Genomic DNA, 22,599 nt, shown 5'->3' on the forward strand with positions numbered 1-22,599 from the left:
GTAATATGTAATTGTGATTTACTGTCATAGCAGTGGATGAATGCCACTCGCATAGTGATTTTCACCGGGAAAGCCCAGCTAGTATTCAGGATTAAAGATTAAGAATGTAGCTTTTCCAAGGTCGCACAGTGTCAGTGACTGAGCTGGAACTTGATTCTGTGATCTCCTCAGTCCACAAGGCCAAACTACATGGTATTGGCATTCAGTGTTTTATGAAACCTCCAGCTATGAATTATTAAGGCTGATCTAATGTGCACTATATTCCCTGCCGGCTGACTGGGCTGCATCCGTTCCTTATACCATGCATCTAAACTCCCAGACAATCAAAGGCAAGCGCCTGCAGTGGGTTTTTATTATTTAGCGTAATGCGACCCTTGCTTGTTATCGTCTTCTCCATCAAACTTAATGACGGCTGAACATCTGTAAAAGAAAAGGGGGGCTCATGAATAAAACATCAGCACAAGTGCATTGGAATAAATGTGGCACTTTCCTGGGAATGAAGCAGTGCTCCAGAGAAGAAAATAAAGACATGCAGTTATTCGGAAAACAACTTTTCCCATTTGAAAGTGTATTCTCATTTAAATAAGACTGCTGTCCTGCTGAAGGCTGTTATAATCCTGATCACATCGTGATACACCTCTGACATCCTTGCAGCTCATTTCAGAGTAGTGTAATACCCTGACCATGCCAGGCAACCATCTGTTCACCACGTGAATAATTTACTGCACGTTTTCACATCAGTCTATGCTTGCAAGATTCTGAAACGGAAAACAACAGGGAAAGGTATTACATAATTGAAGCCATCAGTATGTGTACCACGTACTTGATAAGTTCCTGAAAAAATACGAGTTCAGGTGCTTGGCTCCAACTGCAGTAAATACATTTATACTAGGGCTGGCAAACAATGAAAATAATTTATCACCATTTAAAAAAAATAGTAATCTTAGTTAATCTTGGTTTTAAATGCATATTTAAATTAATAGTTACTACATCCGTCTAATTTAAATGTATTATTATTATTATTATTATTATTATTATTATTATTATTATTATTATTATCCGTAAATGTTTATTAGGTATAGTAATTTAGAAATTACAAATACAACCAACACAATAAACCATGTGATTCAAGCTTGATCAGCAGCATACAGAGATCAGAATAAATAGGGTATCTATTTTTAAATATGGTCGTGGACTGAAACAAATGTGTTTGTTTTTTTTTTTTTTTTTTTTTAAATGCTAAATACCTTACAGTAAGCATTCTACTACAGTAAGCAGTTCTAGGAAATGAACTGTTTTTGAAGAGAACATAAAAACTGTCATCCTATCCAAAAACTGCAAACAAGAAAAATTGTGTGTGTGGTATATATATATATATATATATATATATATATATATATATATATATATATATATATATAGTGTGTGTGTGTGTGTGTGTGTGTGTGTGTGTGTGTGTGTGTGTATATAATGTCATACTTAGCTTGATTCATGGGCTTGCAGCGATCCTGAATTTCTGTCGAAACTGGTGGGTTTCATTTGTTGTTGTTGTTGTTGCTTTTGTCTGTAGCAGAAAGCTCTTGTGTATTTTGAGAAGTGAAGGCGTGTTTAGCACGCAGGTGGTACAGTAGCAGACTAGGTGTACCAATGTGACAGTACACAAGTAAGCATCTTTCTGTCCAATGAGCTGTCAGAACGTTTTAAATAAATAAATAAATAAATAAATCAATCTCCCATTCATTCGGAGTCCTTTGCTCCATTATGCGGTTCAGTGACTAACTTTCTGTTTAAACGATAACTGCACTCAGACACTCAATTCAGTGCTGCCGGCCGGGATTGAAGTACGGTGTGACGAAAATCTCAAGACACAGCAATGCGATTAAAGCACGTTAAAATAATTTATCTTAAATTAACTGACATTAATTGACAGCCCTAATTTATACATTTCACAAAACTTTTGTACATATGTTATTAAAGACTGTTTTGATAAATGGAGGAGCACAATGATTTTTAGGGAATTGTGAAAATAAAGTTAGGTATTTTATTCACTGTTATTAAAAGCAACAACAAAAAGTGTTGGATTAATCACCTTCAAAAGAGATGATTTTTTTTTTTACTATTAAATGTAATTAATATGAGTCTGTATTATGACCTACTATATTTTCCCAAGATATGTTTTTACAAGATAAATAAATAAAATATCAAAACAATCCAGAGCAACTTGGTACAGGTATGAGATCCCAGAGTTGAAATGACTTTGTATACCATTTTCTGTTTCAGTCTGTAGAGCTCTCTCTAAATACAGCTGGTACACCAGTGTCAAACCATTATCCTGTCCCCCTGCAACGCTGCTGTATTTCATCTGTGTGCGCTGGTGTCTTGTTTTAGGGTTAACTGTCAACTCCTTTTAAAATACATATTGGTTACAAAATAATACCGGTAAATCTATTTTAAAGACTTCAGTCAAGTTATCCCTTATTCTCCTTTGTAGATAAATGTGATATTTGATACAAATACCAAGTTCCAACATGTAGAATGTTGTAAGAGTCTAACGCTTCACTGTTTCACTTCTTTTCATTTCTCTGGCAGGTTTCAGGAAATGTAAATGACAACTTGTTCTTCAGACAGAAAATAAATCTGCTGTCTCAGAATGCTGCTACCGCGATTGACTGTCTGTTTGAGGTATGCAGCTGTGTGTATAAATCTGTGTTTTACTGCTTTTTAAATTTAATGAAACAGCTGGAGTAAATGTTATTCTTTTTCTCTATAGTAATATTACAGCACTACTCTTGTAAATGCCCTGGGCTAGGAACTGGATTCTATGCATTTTTTTTTTTTTTTACCGAAATTACTTTTGGTCTAAGTTTGGTGAGGAGCTGTGACAAGAGCAAGCGCTGAACATCTCCCTCTGCCAGCTCTTTGTGAAGACCATTGTATTACGTTTTATTTCAGCGTAATAGAGGAATTCTACTATCTATACTGTGATACATTGGCATTTTCTCTTCAGCATTTTTAAATAAGTGTCACTAACACATGTTTTGGCCCATTCCTGACTTGAATAACATTTATTTCAATTGACAGCTTACAATGCTGTCCATTTGAAAAGCAATGCTGCTTGTCTATAGATGTTTTCTATTTAAAATGTAGCCAGGCAACCTTGTTTCTGTGTGATACAACTGTATAAGCTGAGATTGGTCCTCCCATAAATTTCTTTGTCAGCTGCTTATTTTCAACAAAGGACATTTGTCAGCTGTAACAAGTATATAAGAGCAGAAATTTCATTTTTTCAAGCTGGTCAAGGGCTAGAAAAGGCTGCGTTGACATCCTTTGTTTTTGTAGCAGGTTGCACCATTTCCTTACAAGTATGCATGCAGTTTATGAAACACATGCGACCAGAAAAGAAAACATCAAGACGTATCGTACAAACCCTACTCTTATTTTAACAAACTATTTTATTTTGGTTAGGTGCATCTAAATGAGTCCCCCCCTCCCCACAAGAAAAAATACATACTTTATGAATACAGTCTCGATGTTTCACATGTGTAAAGAACAGTCTAGTACTGTGTCTGTGTTACATAGATAATGGATCTTTTTGGATGTTGACTAACTTCCCCTATATATTGATTCCTGAAGTTCTTCAGAGCTGATTTTACTGGTATTCACAGAGAGAGGTTTCTTGTGATAGAATACAAAGAAACCAGCATTCAGGTATTATTAAAAACCTCCCCAAAGGCATCTGAAAGCCAGCCAGTTGAAGGCTTTTCTGTTTCGTTAGCACATCGCCGGTGGTAATGAGAGCGAAGTGGAAAAGCTGTTGAGTGAGGGAAAAAACGAAGAGGAAAATATCCCAATGTGCCATCCCCTGTGTTCCTGCGACAGCTGCGAGACGCAATTATCTGGGTAAGCCGTCTCTAGACTTTCATCTTGTGTGAGGCTGAGATGCTCTAGTGCAGTGGTTTCTCCAGAACTCCAGTCCTCAGAGACTAGTGGCAGTCTCACAAAATACCCACCCCTCACAAACAGTGTAATATGGTCTTTAAGTTAATTAATCCATTTCAATAGGTAAAAAAACAAAACAAAAACAAGTTACACATGTTTTAAAGTTACACATAAAGGACATACACAACCAAACTTACATATGTTAAATACTACAGTACTGTGTTTATTTATTAGAGTTTTACATTTTAACAGGTATTTTTGTCCTCCTTTTTAAAAAAAAAAAAAAGTAAACTTTTAAAATCCACTCCATTGAAGACTTAAATTGTCTCTTAAATTGTCTTAAATTTGTGTTGTACTGTAAGTGTTTAAAGCTGTGGATACATTCCCCTAACCAGAGTCAAGCCCCTCCCATTCCCTCTGTAGGCCACATCTGTTAATACGAATCTGTTGGTCCTACCTGCTTTTTTAACAGGATTAAAAGATTTCTATGACACAGGCAGCTGATAATAGTAATTGTGCACAGTGTTCTTTTGTAGGAACATGTAGGTGGGGATTTTAATAGCTTTTGTGCTAATGAAAAGATTACGGAAGCTTGTGTTATGAAAAGGAACGGTACCTGGTATTAATCATCCTTAGTGAAGCTGTTTTAATCCGACACCTACACTTCACTTTGAACTAAAGCACTCTTGCATGAAAAAAAATGCTATCTGGTGCGGTAAGTAAACAGGGAAATGAAAGCGGATTGTTTTTACTGGGCAGATCTTCCACAGTTAGAGGCTAGATATTAGCAAATCTTTCTACTTGTTTATTTATCTGTCTGTGCTGCAGTAAAACACTTTTTCCAAATGTGCAGTGACCAGATTTGTATAGGAACTTGCTAATAGTAAATCTTTATTTCCTTTTTGAAATGCAGATAAACTGAACCTTGTGATGTGCCCTATTAAACAATATGGGTTTTTAACAAGCAGTAGATAAAGCTTCATTTTTGTCAGTTCTATTTATTTAAATTTATTTAATGGTCTATTTCTATATATTTTGTTTACGTAAAGTTGTTAAAAGTATGTGTAATTTAAAGTGAAATAGACATCTTACACCTTAAATCTCATTTACAGATCAGCCGAAAATGGGACTGTTTTACAGTTTTCATTTTTCAATAAGTACAAAACATCACACTAATGTGAACCTGTTAAATAGTCTTACCCATGTATGCTATACCGTACAGACATTTGATCATGTAAACAGCATTGGTGTTTGTGAAAGAGTTACATTGTATTAATCTTTTAGCAACTGTTTAATCAAATTGAGATGCAGAAATGCAATTCACAGTGCCTCATAGAAATCTAAAATGTGTGCACTACATTGAATGTGTCTGTTTGATGCATCGTCCTTAAGTTTAGCCTTCTCTTAACACTTTATCAGAAAAGTGATGCTGTTTACTGTACATCCCCCAAAGGTATTTTTAGCTGTAGTGACGCAAGCTGCTTCTTCCTTTGAAATCTGCAAGCCAATGCTTCACACTGTGTACTTAAGAGGGCTGCTGCCGATTATTACTTTCAGCAGTGGGAGGTTATACAAGTTCAGAACACCTGTGATTTTGATTTATAACAGTATGTAATCAAGAAAAAATAATCCTGGCACGTAAATGCTACATAATTTGGAATAATAATGTTTTATACTTGTACATTTTTTATATTTTCTTTTGGTTTCTAGCTGTGTTTTAATGATATTCAGCTTTGCATTTTTTTAAAAACCTTTCAATAGAACAAAGTAGCTCAACATGAGGAATGTTGTTCTTTTACGGAGGCAACAAAATGTTTACCGTACAGATGTAAAAACTATTTTTAAAAATGAATTGGACAGAATTTAAGATTTGAAGGTTGTGATTGTGTGCAGTATTGTGAAAAGAGCCTCTCTTTCATTGTTACTTGTTAATGTTGTTTGCTGTTTTGACCAGCTTGATTTTTCCTTTTTGTAGCAGACTGAATGACCCGTCCATTGTCACTCCATTCTCTAGAGATGATCGAGGGTACACGCCACTCCATATTGCTGCTATCTGTGGTGGGAGCCTTTTTAAATGGATTCTACTTAAAGAGCATTCAAATGCAATGTTTTCCTTTACTGAACATGTTTTTTCTTTCTCTATCTGAAGGTCAGTCATCATTAATAGATCTGCTGGTTGCAAAGGGAGCTGTTGTGAATGCAACAGACTATCATGCTTTAACTCCTCTGCACCTGTCCTGCCAAAAAGGGTACCAGAGCGGCACAGTAAGTGACCCAAACCTGAAGTTTAATTGTTTTCCATCAAAGAGCTTACAATGAGGAAAGCATAGCATAGTGGAAACATTGTAAAGCATGGAAAAACACAGTAAGGTATGGGGACATGTAGTACAAACACAGTAAAGGATACTTAATTCCTAGTATATACAGTATACAGTGCTATATAATGCTGTAGTCAGGAGAGACAGTTATGAGTGCAATTAGTGTTTCACCTTAGAATTAAAATGCTAGTGGAATTCTGTTATGAGGCAAATGGGAGCAGGGAGTAGAAAATAAGAAAGTTTACAAACGAGAGGAGGCCATTCAGCTTATCTTGCTTGTTTGGTTGTTAGTAGCTTATTGATCCCAGAATCTCATCAAACATATTCTTGAAGGATCCCAGGGTGTCAGCTTCAACAATATTTCTGGGGAGTTTGTTCCAGACCCTCACAATTCTCTGTGTAAAAAAAGTGCCTCCTATTTTCTGTTTTGAATGCTTTGTCTAATCTCCATTTGTGACCCCAGGTCCTTGTTTCTTTTTTTTCAGGTGGAAAAAGTCCCATGGGTCGACATTTTCAATACCTTTTAGAATCTTGAGTGCTTGAATTGATTATGCTGTCTTATAACTAATATAGGTTATAAAGTGCTGCTTATAAAAAGGGAGCACTGCAGTTAATGCATGGGGGAAACTGCACATTTTCCATGCAACCATTTGTATGGGCTCCATCCTAGCAAAACAGAGACGCTTTGTTTTATATGATGTTAAAGCAAATGCTGTCAGAGTAGAGTTCAGGGGGCTTGGGTTGATTAGGTATATCAACATGGCATTTGCAGTGAAAAAATCTGACTCAACCTGTCTCGTTGTGTATTAGAAATCAATTGTTGGAAGAGGCGAGAGATATTGGATGATGAAACTGTCTGCTCAGTGCACTTTGTTCTGAGATGTGGTTTTGGTTTTGGTTATATTTAGCTCACACTGTTGTTTCTTTCGCTTCCCCAGTTGCTGCTGTTACACTACAAAGCCAGCACCAATGTACAGGATAACAGTGGCAACACTCCGCTCCATTTGGCCTGCATGTACGGGCATGAAGATGTAAGTTTTTCATGCTGAGAAGAGAAATTGCATGACCTGTATTTCCTTTGTGTTTATACAATTACATGATTTATAAATATACATGCTTATAACACATGAAGGTGCACAACAGTCAGATGTATTTGTTCTGTTAGCTGCAATCACTTGAGTGTTTCTGTTGTTCTGCAGTGCGTGAAGGCACTGGTGTACTATGACGTACACTCCTGCAGGCTGGACATTCAGAATGATAAAGGAGACACTCCCCTCCACATTGCAGCTCGCTGGGGCTATGAAGGAGTCATTGAGGTGCTGCTGGAGAATGGCGCCAATACTGATATTCCCAACAAGGCAAAGGAGACTCCGTTTCAGTGTGCGCTCAACTCCAAGGTACTGCTGTCTGGAAATACAGCGCATCTTTAGAAAATGGCATTGTTACTGGTCTTTTTTGCAGGGTTCTTACTGTAAATAGCCGTTTTTAAATAATATTTTGAACTGTATAACAAAGCATTTTGTTTGAAAGGTGTGGTGTCTTTGGATTACAATCATGGGGACTTAAGTCTACCGTATTAAGGTAGTGTTACTTTAACAAGAAAATGGAATGCTTAGTTAATGTCTAATATTTGGTACACCGCTAAATTCAGATTGTCCTCAATTATGTTTTATCACAGTTGTCCAGTAAACATTAACTTCTGCTGTTTTGTTACAAAGTAATACCACTATATCAGAAAATATTTCCCACTTAAGACTTCACGCTGTCTATGATCCCTACTTCTCATAGTTTTATTATTTGTTTATTTATTTATTTCTCTCTTGTACCAACTTCCTAGTTTTTTATTGACTAACCTAGCCACTCGCACCTTGCACTCCAGCATGGCAAATGGAGGGAATCTCAAACCATTCCAACATTTTGAAGACAGTGAAAAAAGTTGAACTGTTTGTTATTGTATACAGTAGATTCCTTTTAGCACTGTATTTCTAAATCTGCACTATTATGTGTGTAATAATTACGATGAGATGCCATTACTCAAACTATTGCTCCTCTCCTCTGATGGTTAAACCGTCTACCTGGCCCAAATAAGAAAACACTGTGCAAGGTGTATTTTTTGTATATCTTTGACAAGGTGATATGATATATACAATATATATATATATATATATATATATATATATATATATATATATATATATATATATATATATATATATATATATATATATATATAATTTTTATTTATATTTTGTTGTTCCTTGCAGATTTTAGCTTTACTGGAATTCACCTACAGTGGATTTGGACAGAGTGCTAGTGAGGTACATCCCTTATTTCTGTTGGCATGCGCTATCTTGCATTAAAAAGAGCATTCAAATCCATTTTTCTTTTTCTTTTTTTTATTGGTGTGAACACCCATGGTAGTCCTTGATTTTTTTAAATAATATCTGTGCTGTAGGTTAGGTGTTCAGATTGCAGCTAGATCAGTGTACAGAAATAATAGATACCAGAAGTGGGGCTCCCGAGTGGCGCATCCAGTAAAGCCGCACTATGTGGAGTGCAGGATGCGCCCTATAGCCTGGAGATTACAGGTTCAAATCCAGGCTATGTTATTGCCAGCCATGACCAGGGTTTCATAGGCTGAGCATCACTCCGGGTAGGGAGGGATTAGTCTATAGGGATAATCTATGGTTCATTGCGCACCAGCAACCCCTGTGGCTGATAGGGCACCTGCGGGTCTGCAGGGGAGCCATTCAGATCTGTGTTGCCTTCTGGCACTATAGGTCTGGTGGCTTCACTATGGATCTGCATTGCAAAAAATGACGGGTAGGCAGGAACACGGGCATTCCAGATTGGGGAGAAAACCGGGGTAAAAACCATTGATGACTAAAGGGTGTAAAAAAAAAAAAAAAAAAAAAAAAAAAAGATATAAAATTTTGACACATACAGGCGGGGCTCCATTGGTGCACCTCATGAAACCCCAGCTGTTTGAATGACAGGGTGAGTCACACAGTGTGGTTCGAATCCCACTTGCCCAAATCTTGGCTAGTTTAATAGAATGAGGCTAGTATTGGTTCAGTAACTTGGTATAATCTGTTGATTTAAATTTAGCAAGTGAAGAGGATTGGCTTAACTGAGTCGTCTTGATATGTAGGAGGGTTGCAGCAGTGAAGTGACATTCAAATTATTACGAAATAATGGGTACAATTGATTAAAAAAATGAATATCAGTAATAATAATGCATTTGCCACATACAGCTGTAATTGATTATCATTATTTTTTGATTCCTGGCAGTCTCCTGGAAGATCTCCTCAGCCCTCCACAGATACGTGCAGCCGGAGGTCGTCCATGTCAAGTGTGTCCTCACTGTCCACAGACATCAAGCACGAGAACGTGAAAGGAAAACACAAGGAGGTAACCAGTTACCTGTTGGCTGCTCTGTGTGAACCAGTGGAATCGAGCTACTCCTGTTTCATCCCTTTGCTCTTTTCTAATACTTCTGTGAGGTTGCGTGTGTAGCAATTGAGAACTGAAGCTTTGACTACGTGTGAGTCAGACTGCGGTCTTTAACCTCCGCACAGACACCGTCTCGAGCATTCTGTGGTTTTCACCCTGTTATCTTTGAGGTGCAGCTTCAAAGCATTTAACCATTTATAGACTAGTTTTATTAAAATTGACAGAAAAAAAAGAAATTGATTGGCCATCCAAAAACATGACGAAAGAAACACCAATGTGATTGCATGCTTGATAATAGGTTTGAAATGCCTGTGAAAGTTACTTTACTAAATAGGGGCTTATACCCGCTGCAATTTACTGTTGTGTTGTGTTTTAGGTGATCATTAAAGATATTAGTTCCCACTATATGTTTAACACTGCACTACAGAAGTGCAGTGCTGATTTGTAGCCACACCAGGTATGAAATAAGACTCCCCCTGCCTAGTGGTTTTGAGTCAATACGCTGTGGCTAATCAAGCTCATAGTAAAACCTGGAATGGGTGAAACCGCAGTGCAATAGGAGTCTTGTTTCCATCCCTGATCCACACTATGAAAATAAACACTTTAAGAGTTGTGTTTATAAACTTGCTTGAAAAGGCAAAGCTCTGTCTTTAGCAGCTGGAGTTGTGGTATATAGTTGTGTGTAGTCCTCGAGAAAGAGACTATCTGGTCAAGACGAGGGTGGTGTTGCATTTTAATTCTACTTTTACAGAAGCTTGTTTTCCTCAGGTGGAGAAACTGTTGAGGGCTGTCGCTGATGGAGATGTGGAGATGGTAAGAAAGACCTGCCCATTTATTAACAAAAGTCAAGGATCCCTATTTTATCGATCTAAACAGTGGTGGAAGAAAATAACTCAACAGCCAAGTTTACCATAGTAAATGCATAGCAAAGTGTAACAAAGCATAGGTAAACAGTGTAAAGCCGAGAGGTATGGTAAATGCATAGTATAACCATGGGAAAATGGCAAAATTACTGTTAACAATACATCATTAAAATAAGACCTCTTGCTCAGTAAATATCTTGGAATCCCTTAATTGATAATCAACTTATAATGCTTGCAAGTAATCAATCTGTTCCACAGGTGAATCGAGACACACAGTAGTGACATTTTATTGGCATTATTTTCCACCCCTGTGGCCATCCCGCTTGGCTTACCTTGGTTTTCACAGGGAGGGAGGACCAAATGGTCAGGCAATCATCCCTCAGCTAAGTGGGTTTGTGGTAAAACATAACTGTATAATAACATATGCAGATTCTTACCATTAAAATCCATTCCCTTCACTTGGGTTGTTTTGTGTTGCCTCCTGATGTAGTTTATTGTGATCGCTGCCTACTGCATGGAAAGAGCACAGAATGCTCCGAGGAGGGCCATATTTTTTATACATTTTTACTTTTGCTTATCTACATAATTTGAAATGCCAAATTTAAATATCTAATTTCCCTTGCAACCCAGCTGCAACCAGAGTTAAACTGTGTACAGCGAGTTTTCTTCCACAACCCATTGGGCCAATGCAGAGCCGCTAGTCAGTATCAGCAACTTACATTAACAGCATTCAAACTGCTCTTACATGACACCCTCCTGCCCTACTGTAGTGCTTTTCCTAAGAGAGCCACTGGGGACTAAGACATAGAAAGAGTTTGTAGAAACAGGCATTAAAAAAAGGGGATTTTATGATGCTGATCGGAAAAAGACGGTTCTATTGTTTCAATTCCATTTCATTTAATTTAACCTTTATTTTACCAGATAAGAAGATTGAGAACAAATTCTCATTTACAAAAGAGCAAATTAGACCACAGAATGCAAGGCTAACAAGATTCAAGTCTCACTTGTTTTTTGTTCAAACTAACACAATGTTTACTTCTACAAAATACAGTTGTATTTGTTGTTGTTGTCATTGATTTGTTTACAGATCATGCCTATGGTAGTTGCTTCTAATCTAATCTTTGTTGTTGTCACTGAGAGTCTTTTTTTACCTGCTGGAATGTTTTTACCCTGTTGTGTGTAATCAAATTCTCTGTGTTGTCTGTTGAGTTGGCATGTCCTATCCTGGCAGTGTAGCAGACTACTGTGATTCAGATACTAAAATATATTATGTAAGCCTTTATTTTCAGAGGATCTTATTTTTACTTTGAGTCAATCACAGTGTGCCAGGCCACAATGCTAAACTGAGAATCTAAAAAGAGCCATGGCGTCTGCTTTGCCGAGTTTAGCAATAATCCTGTCGCACCTCGAGAAGTTGAAGACAGTGTAGAGTCTGACTGGACTGGAAGGAACCTGTAATCAGGTTCTTGTTTGTAAGGCTCTGGCCACCTGATCAGGTCTGTACAGGGTGATACAGTCAAAGTGAGATTGAAATAAATGAATATATAAATGACTTATCAACTTGTTTTTTAAACATGTAATTATTTGTTTTTACTTAAAAACAGAGCTCTTAAAGAGCAACACATCCTGGAAACTTTTTGAAGCTCAGGATCTAAGCATTCTGTGGTCTCGATTTTAGATCTCGCAAACCTATCCTCTCTCCAAATAGCTGGTATGCAACAGTGTAACCATTAACCTGAAATAAATAAGTAAGAAAAACCAGTGCTACCAGGAACTGGAGTTAAGAACCATTGATTTTATAATATTGATAAGCAGACAGAGGTTAAAGTGGAAACCATTAAATTGGGGCGGTAAGGAGCTGTGTATCTCTTTGGCGCCAGCACTCTTGTAAACCAGCCACAAGACTCTGCAAGGCAGAAGAACTTCAGCCTCTTTAAGACAGACCCCTGTCAAGTACAGTAGTAACTCCTGATTTGTAGAGAAGCATTTGGTGCAGGCTGTTGTGGAAATGTGCTAATGTACCATAGAATGTGCTAGGGACTTGATTCAATATTTGTCTTTTAAAATAAATGCTTTGCTGAAAAGTCCAAAAGGTTTCCCTGTCCTGTCCCCACAATAGTAGCTGGCAAAGTTCCAGGTTTTCCATAATCTTGGACAATCCATGCTAAAAGGACTGCAGGTGTTTTTGCGAAGGAGAGAGGGAGGAGTGTGCTCTAATTGGACTGTGGGAGGTCGTTCATAATTTTCTGTATTGACATTCATTGTAGCGACTTGGCTGGGCATTGGACAGCAGGACCTCCTTTTTAATTAGACTTAAATGAAAGAAGCTTGGCAGGTGGGTAGCTGCTTGTGTGTTTTAGGTGGCAGTGTTGCTGTAGGAAGAGCTTTCTCAATACATTAAAGGTGAAGATCTCGGAAGTTTTGAAGTGAGAGGATGGGGAGCGGTGAGGGGCTGCTGGTTCAGGCGTCGAGTCTGGTCCATCTCCAGATGCAGTCTCTCACTTTCTCACTTAGACTGGGCATCAAAAAAAAAAGACTTGAACTCCAAAACATGCCCTGTTTGCTCGGTGATTACAGTAGAAATACATGTGTTGCTATAATGCCAAGTGTAGTACCATATATTGTATTTTATAACGTGTTTCATACCTGGACATTTGAGACTTTTATGTAATGAATAGAAGTACACAGCTTGTAAGAGTTATGGAATTATTTTGTTAGCTACAAGCCCTTTAAAGGTTCCCAGTGGCTCATCTAAGTATGCCTGTATGTATGTTGCTGTGGTGAAGAGACAAGCTGGTCATTTCAGACTGGGTATAAAATAGGGGTGACATTTGTATTTATTTTTTGTCTGCAGGTGCGTTACCTTTTGGAATGGCTGGATCATTATCCGGAGGAAGGGAAAGATGAGGATGAGGGGGAGGGGGAGGTGGAGGTGGAAGTGGAGGTGGTGGAGGAAGCTGGCCCGGGGTTGAAGTCCAAGTTCTGTCACCCGCTGTGCCAGTGCCCAGAGTGTGAACCCGCTCAGAAGGTGGGTGTTTATTTTAGATTCTTGATTCAGTCTCATTCACTGTTAGTGCAGTAGTACCATGCGTAACAGTAGATGCTGTATTACTTTCCCATATTATAAACCATCATAAAGCTTGTCATAGTAAATTGAAATTCCATATTTCTTATGTTGCCTTAAATCTCGCATGGTAGACTCTGACAAAAAAAATCTCAAGACATGGATAACAGAATTAACTATGTTTTGTGTTAAAACATGATTTATAAGTTAATATGTACGGTTGGTTTCTTATGGTATAATAGTTTCAAGCACATCACAATTAAAGTAATACATGTGTTTCTTTCAAAACTGCACATCTGAGAAGTATAGTGATTGGATGTGCATGCCGTAGAAAATGTATCGTGTTAGATGTAATTACTATGGAAAAATATAAATATAACAACTCATTTAATGCAATACACATGGCTTGGAGAACCCCAAAACTAGTTTAGCTAAAACTTTTACACCATTTCCATTTACCAGATAAAGCTATGGCTTTTACAACATAGGATACTTGTCATGCTAATAATCGTTGGTGCCACTGTAGTGTGAGTTCCTGTCCTCCCCTGTTTGTCCAGAAGCTGGCAAGTGTGCGGGTGAGCGGTCTGGGAGTGAACATCAGTAACCAGGACGGCTTCACTCCCCTGCATGTGGCTGCTCTTCATGGACACGCTCCCTTGGTCTCCTTCCTCATTGGGAATGGAGCCAACATCAACGCTCAGAACTCTCAGAGTGCCACACCACTGCACCTGGCCTGCCAGAACAGCCACCTGCAGGTGGGTACTTTCCCAGTAGTACAGTCTAGAAAATACAGACTGCCATACCTCCGTACTGACACAGTTGCTGATGAGGGCCTTGCTAAATATGTGTATTCTGAAAGATGCATAAACCCTTTTTAAAGTTATGAAGCTTGTAAGGAACAGCTTGGATGCATTTAGAAGCCTGTAAATGTTTACATCTCTTTTGTAGCCACTGTTTTAGCCAATCATAAGAAATGGGTGCAAATTCATGGAGCTTATGGAAATGAACCTTAAATGGCTTTTATTGACATTTCAACAGTTTTTCTGTCCAGCCCGCAAATGACTCTGGGTGTTTCATAGCCTCACTTTTTTATCATGTAAATTAACCAGCATCACTAACAGATAATGTACTGCTTTTTACATAGTGGTGAGAGTTTTAATAATATTCTGAACAATTTTTAAAGGCTTGATAAAGAACAAACCCCATGTACTCTAATGCATTGTTTTACTTTGTCTGTTCAATCGTAACAATTTGGTGTGCTTCGTTTAGATAAATGCATGTTTCATTAATCTATATTATGTGTATTTTGTATTGCTGCAACCTTGGTGCAAACAGCTATTTCAATAAGTAATCACATGTTTGTTTTTCAATAGGTGGTGACATCCTTACTTGAATGCAACGCTAAATTAAACAAGAAGGACCATTTTGGAAATACACCCTTGATTCATGCGTGCTTGAGGGGACACCTGGAGACAGCCATGGTGTTGCTGGAGGTAGTGTTCTTTTGTTTTTGACACCATTAGAGCGTCATCTTTTACAGCTTCATACCTGAACAAGCCCTAAAATATCTGTATGCCCCAGGTCTGTGTATCTCCTTCCTTAGCCACATTAGGAATGCTCTCTCATTAGAAAGCTTCTGTTTAGGGGATCTGAGAGCTGTGCAGTATCTAAATGAAGTGCATTGAGATTATTCAACAGTGGTTTTGGATCTCGTCCTCTCTGTTTGATTGGGCTATGTTCTCTTCAGAGTGGAGCGTCGTTGAATGTTGCCAACAGTCAGGGGAGCACAGCTCTGCACGAGGCAGTGAAGGGAAGCCACCGCCCCCTGGTGGAGCTGCTGCTGCAGCGTGGGGCATCGCTGCAGGTGATGAACAAGCGGCAGCGCACTCCACTAGACTGTGCTGAGGAGATGTCTGGCAGGGTAAGCCTTTAACACTCTATACAATCCATTCAACCAGGTGTGGGGGTAACAGACTGGCGCATGTTTGTTCTCAACTACAGTTCTGTACAATGATGAAGCACCCTCGCAGAGGCTTGAATCTACTGGGGGTGAAATGGTTTGTTGTGTGCTGGTGCATCGGCCTTCAAGAGCCAGGTTTAAAAAGTCTTAGTTTTAATATTCTTTTATTTATGTATGTATTTATTTATTTATTTCTAAATTTTAAATTCTACATAAAACACATCCTCCTAACACCTAATTTATTTATTATTACATCGAAACCATAATATCATTTTTAAATTTTCTTTACTAACTTGATTTTATTCTCCCCTGCCGGGATAAAATCCCATGTGAAGGGGATATAGTGGAGGCGGTCATTAGTCCACATTTCACACTTCAAACATTTTTGCATATATCTGAATAATGGCTTATCCAATTGTCATGAAACTTGGTGTTAACATGATTTAGTTCAGATCCTGGCATGCAAAATCACTCACTTGAAACCTCCAAATTGTAGCTTCTGTTGTTGATTACAAATTGCTCTTTGCTCTGTTGTGTGGGGAATACTGAATTGCATTTCTGCTGTGACTCACCTTTTGTGTTTTATGATCTTTTGGTGTCTGATTCTGTTGCTTCAGCCATTCAAAGAATACAGCTTTTATCCATATTAAAGACAGGACTAATGTATTAGAAGGCTAGATAATCCTATTTTAAGTGAGGACACGGAAAACAGTGCTTTACTTAAAGCTTTTTGTAACATCGTAATACAGAGGTGGGCTAAACCACTTGGCCTGCACTCAGCCCTGTGTGTGTTTGGTGAGTTCTTTAGAACTAACTTATTAAGGTGGCAGCAATATGAGCTATCACCCCTGTGCTATATCTTCTCTGACGTGCTCAGATTTATTATGGGAGTTAATCAACCAGTAATTGGTCTCACACAAGTCTGTAGGGTTTTCATTTGAATGAACCAGCATTAGCATAGGCTTGATTGCAAGAGGAGCGGGTCTCTTAATATTCAGTTTGCTGCTTTACTTGTCTTTGAGCTCTTGTGTGGGTGGTTGCCAGGACCACTATTTTGTAATAGCTGGCAGGAATTGTGTGGGTAGGGTGAGTGAGCTGTCAAAATGAGGGGGCTGCTAGCCCCACGCACAACATGCTCTGAAGTGTGTGAAACTTTCTTCTTTCCATGAAGTAATTGTTCTTGAAGGGGAATTACAGCTCTTGAGCTGCGTGCTTTCTGTGGTGAACGTTCTTCATGATATTGATCTATAACCAAACTTTTATTACCCAACTGAGGTTGGCCTATGTTGTCGGAGCATGCTTACATTTTTTTGTAAAAATTTTATCACAGATCTGTTTTTTTTTGTGTGTGTAAAACTGTGTATATAGCATTGGACTGAACATTTCTGGCTGCTTTAGGCAGGGTTTTGCTTTCACGACCTGAGCAACGTCTGTCCTTTCTAAAACTACACACAGCAACTCTAAATGACCTGTCTAGTGGCAGCCCTGAAGTTCCAGGGACAAGCTCCACACAAGAGCAGGCTCCTGTGTTCAATGGGTAACGACTGGAGGTCCAAAATGGCTGCAAAATTGACTGGAAACTTTGTACTGCTTCTTATAGAATTCTATATATATATATATATATATATATAGATATATATATATATATAATATATATATATAGTTACATTTACAATATTTAGTATTGCTTTTCTCATTGCTGCTTTGTATCCCTTGCAGAACACTGCGATTCTTAAGATTCTGCAGAAAGCTGCGGGGTGCACAGTAGTTGATGGCACACAGACACTCAAAACACCTGCAAAAGAAATACCTGTGAAAGTACAGAAATGTAAGTGGTGGCTGTCGCTTCATGATGATCTCTTTTATAATGTATTTAATCCATTCAGACAGAAGCCTAATTTACAAGGGGCGGTTATTTTTACTTTGACTACAGTACTTATCAGGTTAATTATGGATACAAAAATGTGGTGCAGTGTCATTCTTTGGTGTTTTAGAACTTCAAAACATGGCATTTTATTGTGAAATGTTGTTCTCTCCTACAGTATCTGTGCCTGTCACGTTTTTATTTCTCGGTTAATCGGTAGCGCTTTCATGGAATGACATTATGAGAAAAAGAAACACATTTTAATACAATTTAACAGGGGTTGTTCATATTCCTCATGTTTTGTTTAAAGCATCAGCTAAAAAATGGACATTAAATATATAAAAACATTCAAAAATCTATTTTAAATCTTTTGCTTGGAGCTGCTTGACAAACCTTAAGTGACCGTTGCTAACAAAATAATTCCATAACTTACATGTTGTTTAATTCCCTGCATTACATGATTCTCAAATATCCAGTGTGGTATTTAAAAATATGATACATGGTACTATAAACTATATACTATGATATATGGTACTATGATTTATATACTATGATATATGGTACTATGAGCTATATACTACGATATGTGGTACTGTCCTCTCTGTTTGCAAGCCGTGCTTTCAGTTAGTGTTGCATTTGCTTTGTCATTTCACCTGGAGGGTGAAATTGTTCCCATCTCTTCAGTAGCTTCTTTATTGTCCATTAACCAATCAGCTACATCCCCTATTTACTGACATGCTTTGACCCAGAAGACACTGCTGAGCTGAAATGACTCAAGAAGCGAATATGCAAACAGATAACCCGAGAATAAGGCATAGAAACAGAGATGTTTCTTTAACCAAAATAGTACTGGAAATCCTTTTTAAAATGAAAATGTGTGTTTGCTATAACACATATCTTTCAAAACTGACATTTGAGACCTATTTAAATAATGCTTGTGCGAAATAGGTAAGATGTATGAAATGATTTAGTTAGCTACAATTACTTCAACTGTAGACTCGATAAAGTAACTGATCAGTGTTGGGTTAGAACATATTTTTTTCACAGTGCAAATCTAATTTCAAGTTGCTTTGTATGTTTCAGCTCCAGCTTCTGGAAAGCAATTTAAAGCCCTTGACGACCCCAGCAGAAGACTTGTCCAGTCAATTAATGGGTAATCTACAGTATTTACAGAAACCCGTATGTGATCAATTTTTAACAGACGTTTCATGTAGACTTGCTGCAGTTTGTAGATTATAGTCCTTTAATTCTGTAGTGCCACCCTAAGCCAAAATGAGGAACTGCAGTCACACGGTCAAGATACAGGTAAAAAGACGTAGTACAGTCCTATTTCTTGGTTACCACAGCTTAGTCCACTTTGCTTTCTACTGCATTAGAAACCACAGTCTTTGCCCCGGTTTGTGTACCTGCCCAAAAGCTACATATAGCTTGATCCATAAATTCAACTACATAATTATAGATTAAAACTATATTCAGAAAAAGCTATTAGAAACATTTAGCATGTTTTATCATGTATAATTATTAAAGACTCAATAATGCTAAATTTAGAAATACTAAAAGAAACTTAATAAATTCAATGACAAACGTTTTAGAAGTCTTTCTTGCTGTCTTCAATTGAGTAGCTTTAGGTATTTCTTAATAGTTTTAACTCTTGCTGTCGTTCTCCCTTGAAACTTGCTACTTGCACAGTAGGTGGTTATGCTGTATATTACACCTTCAAACTCTGTTCTGGCATGCTTTGTTTCAAATCAAATGGGTTGTATAATCATGTAGTAGAAGTATATATTGACAGTTTGACACCAGCTACCTGCAGCTTTGAGTCTGTTTCTTTCTTATTGGATTTGATCACATGATGTCCTTTTATTTCAGAACACATTTAAGGAAAGCAATCACAAGAGAAAAACGTGTTCCCAGCTTCGACACCGCCCTGCTTCATCAGGTAGGGTGGATTTGTCTTGTATATAAGATAGCTTGGGGTTGTCCTCTTATTCGTGTTCATCACTGGGATTCATAACTACCTCAGAACAATAGCGGCACACTTACATTTTCTCATGCATTTGGATAATGAGAACCATGCATCCATTTGGGAGAAATCTAGTTCAACTGACATAAGGTGGCAGATCTGAATACCAATGGTGTGGGAATCCTTATAATAGCAGCCTTCCTGGTATTTTACAGATTACTGGGGACAGTGATACACTTGACTCATGTTCCTTTGCTAGATTTTAATAACCCATATAATGGTACCTATTTTAATTATCTCTGTGAACACTAGCAGTATTTAGATGCTTTATTAACCTATTCCACATGCTGCAAATGTACTTTTTAACAGCACTGACACCTGAGAGACACTAATTTTTATAAATATCTTGCTGTCCCTGAATAGATAACCATCCCATATTCAAATCTGTTCAAAGTACAGTATTGTAATGAGCAATCCAGCCCACAAGTGCAGTTTTGTCCAAATATTATTAGTTTACCACCAATATAGGTTAACTTGATATAACTGAGTGGAAGCGTTACAAAGTCACACTTACATATTGATTTGTAACTATATTATGGGGAAACATGCCAGCACAAGTTATAGAGTATAAGAATATTTTAGAGGGACACACATACAGCACATTTTTCACATGTACATACTGTTGACATGTGACAGTGATATACCTTTTCATGATAGTGACAGCTCAAATTTTATTTTTGTATGTAAAGATGCAGTGAATATGTATCAAATCTGCTTTTTACAATCCATTAATTTCCTTGATGCCTATTTTAGACAAGTATAATGTCATGTTCTACTAGGTTTTATGATCAGTTTAGTCACAGACTGAGAGGCATCCAGCTTACAGTAAAACCAGGAATGATGAAGCTGCTATGCAATAGGAGTCAAAACTTCTGATTGTTTAATTGTATATTCATTGCATGTCTTTGCATTTACAATGGCTCACAATTTATTCATATAGTTGCCAATAAAGAAGTCTGACAAAACCAAGCTGAGACGTGCCGAGACTATAGATCAGCCCTTTACAGCGACCACTGAAGGGGAAGTGACACAAAATACTAAGGTTGTCAGCGCTCGGACTAAAACCCTGTGTCGCAGCCACACGGTCACTGAGGAGCGCATACCTGACCACGCAGGGGGAAACTGCATGGAGCCGGAAGAGTTCTTTGACCCCTCACGTAAAGTCAACGGGCACGCAAACACGTGCGACCACACACACAATACAAACCAGAGAATGAACTGTGCTGATATAAGGCCACGGGAAATGAAAGAACTAACTCTGAAAAGCGAGCCAGGGAGCTTTTCTGAAGAAGACTCCAGTGAGGAGCAATCGTCATCGTCCCTTGCGAGCCTTGCCTCTCAGCAAGACTCTAATACAGAGCAGGCAGCAGATCTCCAAGGGACAGGCCACTAAACCACGGGAACGCCATTGCATCGGACCCAGCAAGCAAACTACCTTTTAAAGTCAAGGTCTAGATGGCGAATTTTCAACAGGTAATTTAGAAGTGTCAATTTCATGAGCCTAATCACAATGCTTAAAGTTGCTGTAGCCACCACAATAATTCTATAAATGAGTGTTGCACAATTCAGGTCTCCACGTCATGTCAGTTTTGAAAGAAAGTTGTGCTCTGGAAGCTAGTATTTTCATTAAAAAATAAGTAAGATCTGGTAATATACTAGGCTAAAGGAAGTTGTTTTCGCATCCTTGGTTGTTTCACTTGGAGCGTTTCACCTCTTTTTTTAAATACTTTATTCCTGTCATTAATCGACTGGGTGTTTGCCCTAATGACGGGCATGTTTGACCCAGAAGCACTACCTGAAAGCAAGATGTGCAACGTTTTCTTTAGTATACCAAATATATATTTTGTTGACCATGAAAATACATGTTGGATGTCATATTTCAGTATCTGTCACCTTTATTAAATGAAGTGTCTATATGAAAATAGATCATACAAAAAATGATGTATACCTTCAGAGAGGTTGTGGTGTGCTGGTGAGTGGAGTTATTTTTCTGCAGTGTTGAAAGTTTTGATAATAATTTAACCAAAGTCTTGAAAAGGTTAGGTTGAATACCACATTGTATTTAATTAATCAAAACCAACTCATATAGTCAGTATGGTTGTATGTGTCTTGTATAAAGAAGTCGTTAAGTAAGTTATAATAAAAAGGTATTTAAATTGCATTTTTTTTTATCATTAAAGAATATGTAAATTGTGTACAACTCAAAGCACTTCTTCATTTTAATATCAAGCCTCCGCAAAAGGACGTGCATATCCTAGTGTGGGATCCTGATAATCTTTCTGCCCATTGCTTCCTGTACCAGCAATAGGATTGGTGCCACTATGTAAAAGAGAAAAAAGAAAATAATTTGAATTTATTGGGCTAAAATGTACAAAGTTTTCCTTTTTATTCAGTTATTACAAATGTTGTCACAATTCTATCTTTAAACAAAAGCATGTTATAGACACTTATGTTTATTTTCATGTGGCATATTAAAAATGCTCATCTATAAGCATTAACATAGTCACCCAATCTATTTAGTTGCATCTCAGATTTTACAAGGCTACTCTGTGGAATCCTGTAGATTTAAAAATAAAAAGAACAGATTGGATCCCATATTCGCAGTACAATTCTTAAAATTAGGTGAAAGGATGATTTTGAAATGATTTAAAAAAACAAAACTTCTTACTCAAAGTTTTATAAATTGCAAATGTAATTAATCAAACAGGTCTTTAACAGTCCTTGTGAATGGAGGCCCCAGTAGTTCAAGTGTTTTGAAAAGAATGTCTTCTAACGCAACACCTTCAAAGTAAAGGCTTTATTTTAACTGCTCCTGTCGTATCTGAATTCTGGGATCTCAAAAGCTTGCAGTGACTTCCGAGATCCAAATTGGATTTAACATTTTTAACAAGAATAGTTTGTACCTCATTTTCAGTCCTGCTTCCAGCTTCGGTGCCAGTGTAGCACATTGGCCGACACAGGAAAGTGATGAGACGCCCCTGCTTAGATAGTGAAAAGGCTAGTCCCTTCACAATGTTACGGGTGTACTGAATGCACAGCATTCTGCGAATTATACACTTGGATTACTGGATTAAGAGCTGCAGTTTGATATTGTTTTGTGTCCCGCCCTTTCACT

The 22,599-nt window shown here is 37.8% G+C and overlaps 1 protein-coding gene across 4 annotated transcripts in view; it reads left to right on the forward strand.

Moving 5' to 3' along the window:
• ankrd27 (ankyrin repeat domain 27 (VPS9 domain)) overlaps positions 1-22,579 on the forward strand; it is a 46,371-nt gene extending 23,792 nt beyond the window's left edge. For 2 of the 4 annotated variants that reach the window (XM_041268235.1, XM_041268238.1), the window contains 17 exons: positions 2,590-2,682; positions 3,776-3,900; positions 5,915-5,997; positions 6,089-6,204; positions 7,196-7,288; positions 7,457-7,654; positions 8,522-8,575; positions 9,549-9,668; positions 10,479-10,523; positions 13,428-13,601; positions 14,195-14,392; positions 15,011-15,130; positions 15,385-15,558; positions 17,317-17,425; positions 18,545-18,614; positions 19,331-19,400; positions 20,425-22,579. In XM_041268235.1, the coding sequence (XP_041124169.1) occupies positions 2,590-2,682; positions 3,776-3,900; positions 5,915-5,997; positions 6,089-6,204; positions 7,196-7,288; positions 7,457-7,654; positions 8,522-8,575; positions 9,549-9,668; positions 10,479-10,523; positions 13,428-13,601; positions 14,195-14,392; positions 15,011-15,130; positions 15,385-15,558; positions 17,317-17,425; positions 18,545-18,614; positions 19,331-19,400; positions 20,425-20,877 (2,295 nt within the window). In that variant the 3' untranslated portion in view covers positions 20,878-22,579. The remainder of the gene's footprint in view (positions 1-2,589; positions 2,683-3,775; positions 3,901-5,914; positions 5,998-6,088; positions 6,205-7,195; positions 7,289-7,456; positions 7,655-8,521; positions 8,576-9,548; positions 9,669-10,478; positions 10,524-13,427; positions 13,602-14,194; positions 14,393-15,010; positions 15,131-15,384; positions 15,559-17,316; positions 17,426-18,544; positions 18,615-19,330; positions 19,401-20,424) is intronic. The other 2 variants (XM_041268237.1, XM_041268236.1) reach the window with 2 other exon arrangements.
• Positions 22,580-22,599: the final 20 nt, after the last annotated feature.

The sequence above is a fragment of the Polyodon spathula genome, chromosome 13 (genome assembly GCF_017654505.1).
Source record: "Polyodon spathula isolate WHYD16114869_AA chromosome 13, ASM1765450v1, whole genome shotgun sequence".
In the NCBI taxonomy this organism is placed as follows: domain Eukaryota; kingdom Metazoa; phylum Chordata; class Actinopteri; order Acipenseriformes; family Polyodontidae; genus Polyodon; species Polyodon spathula.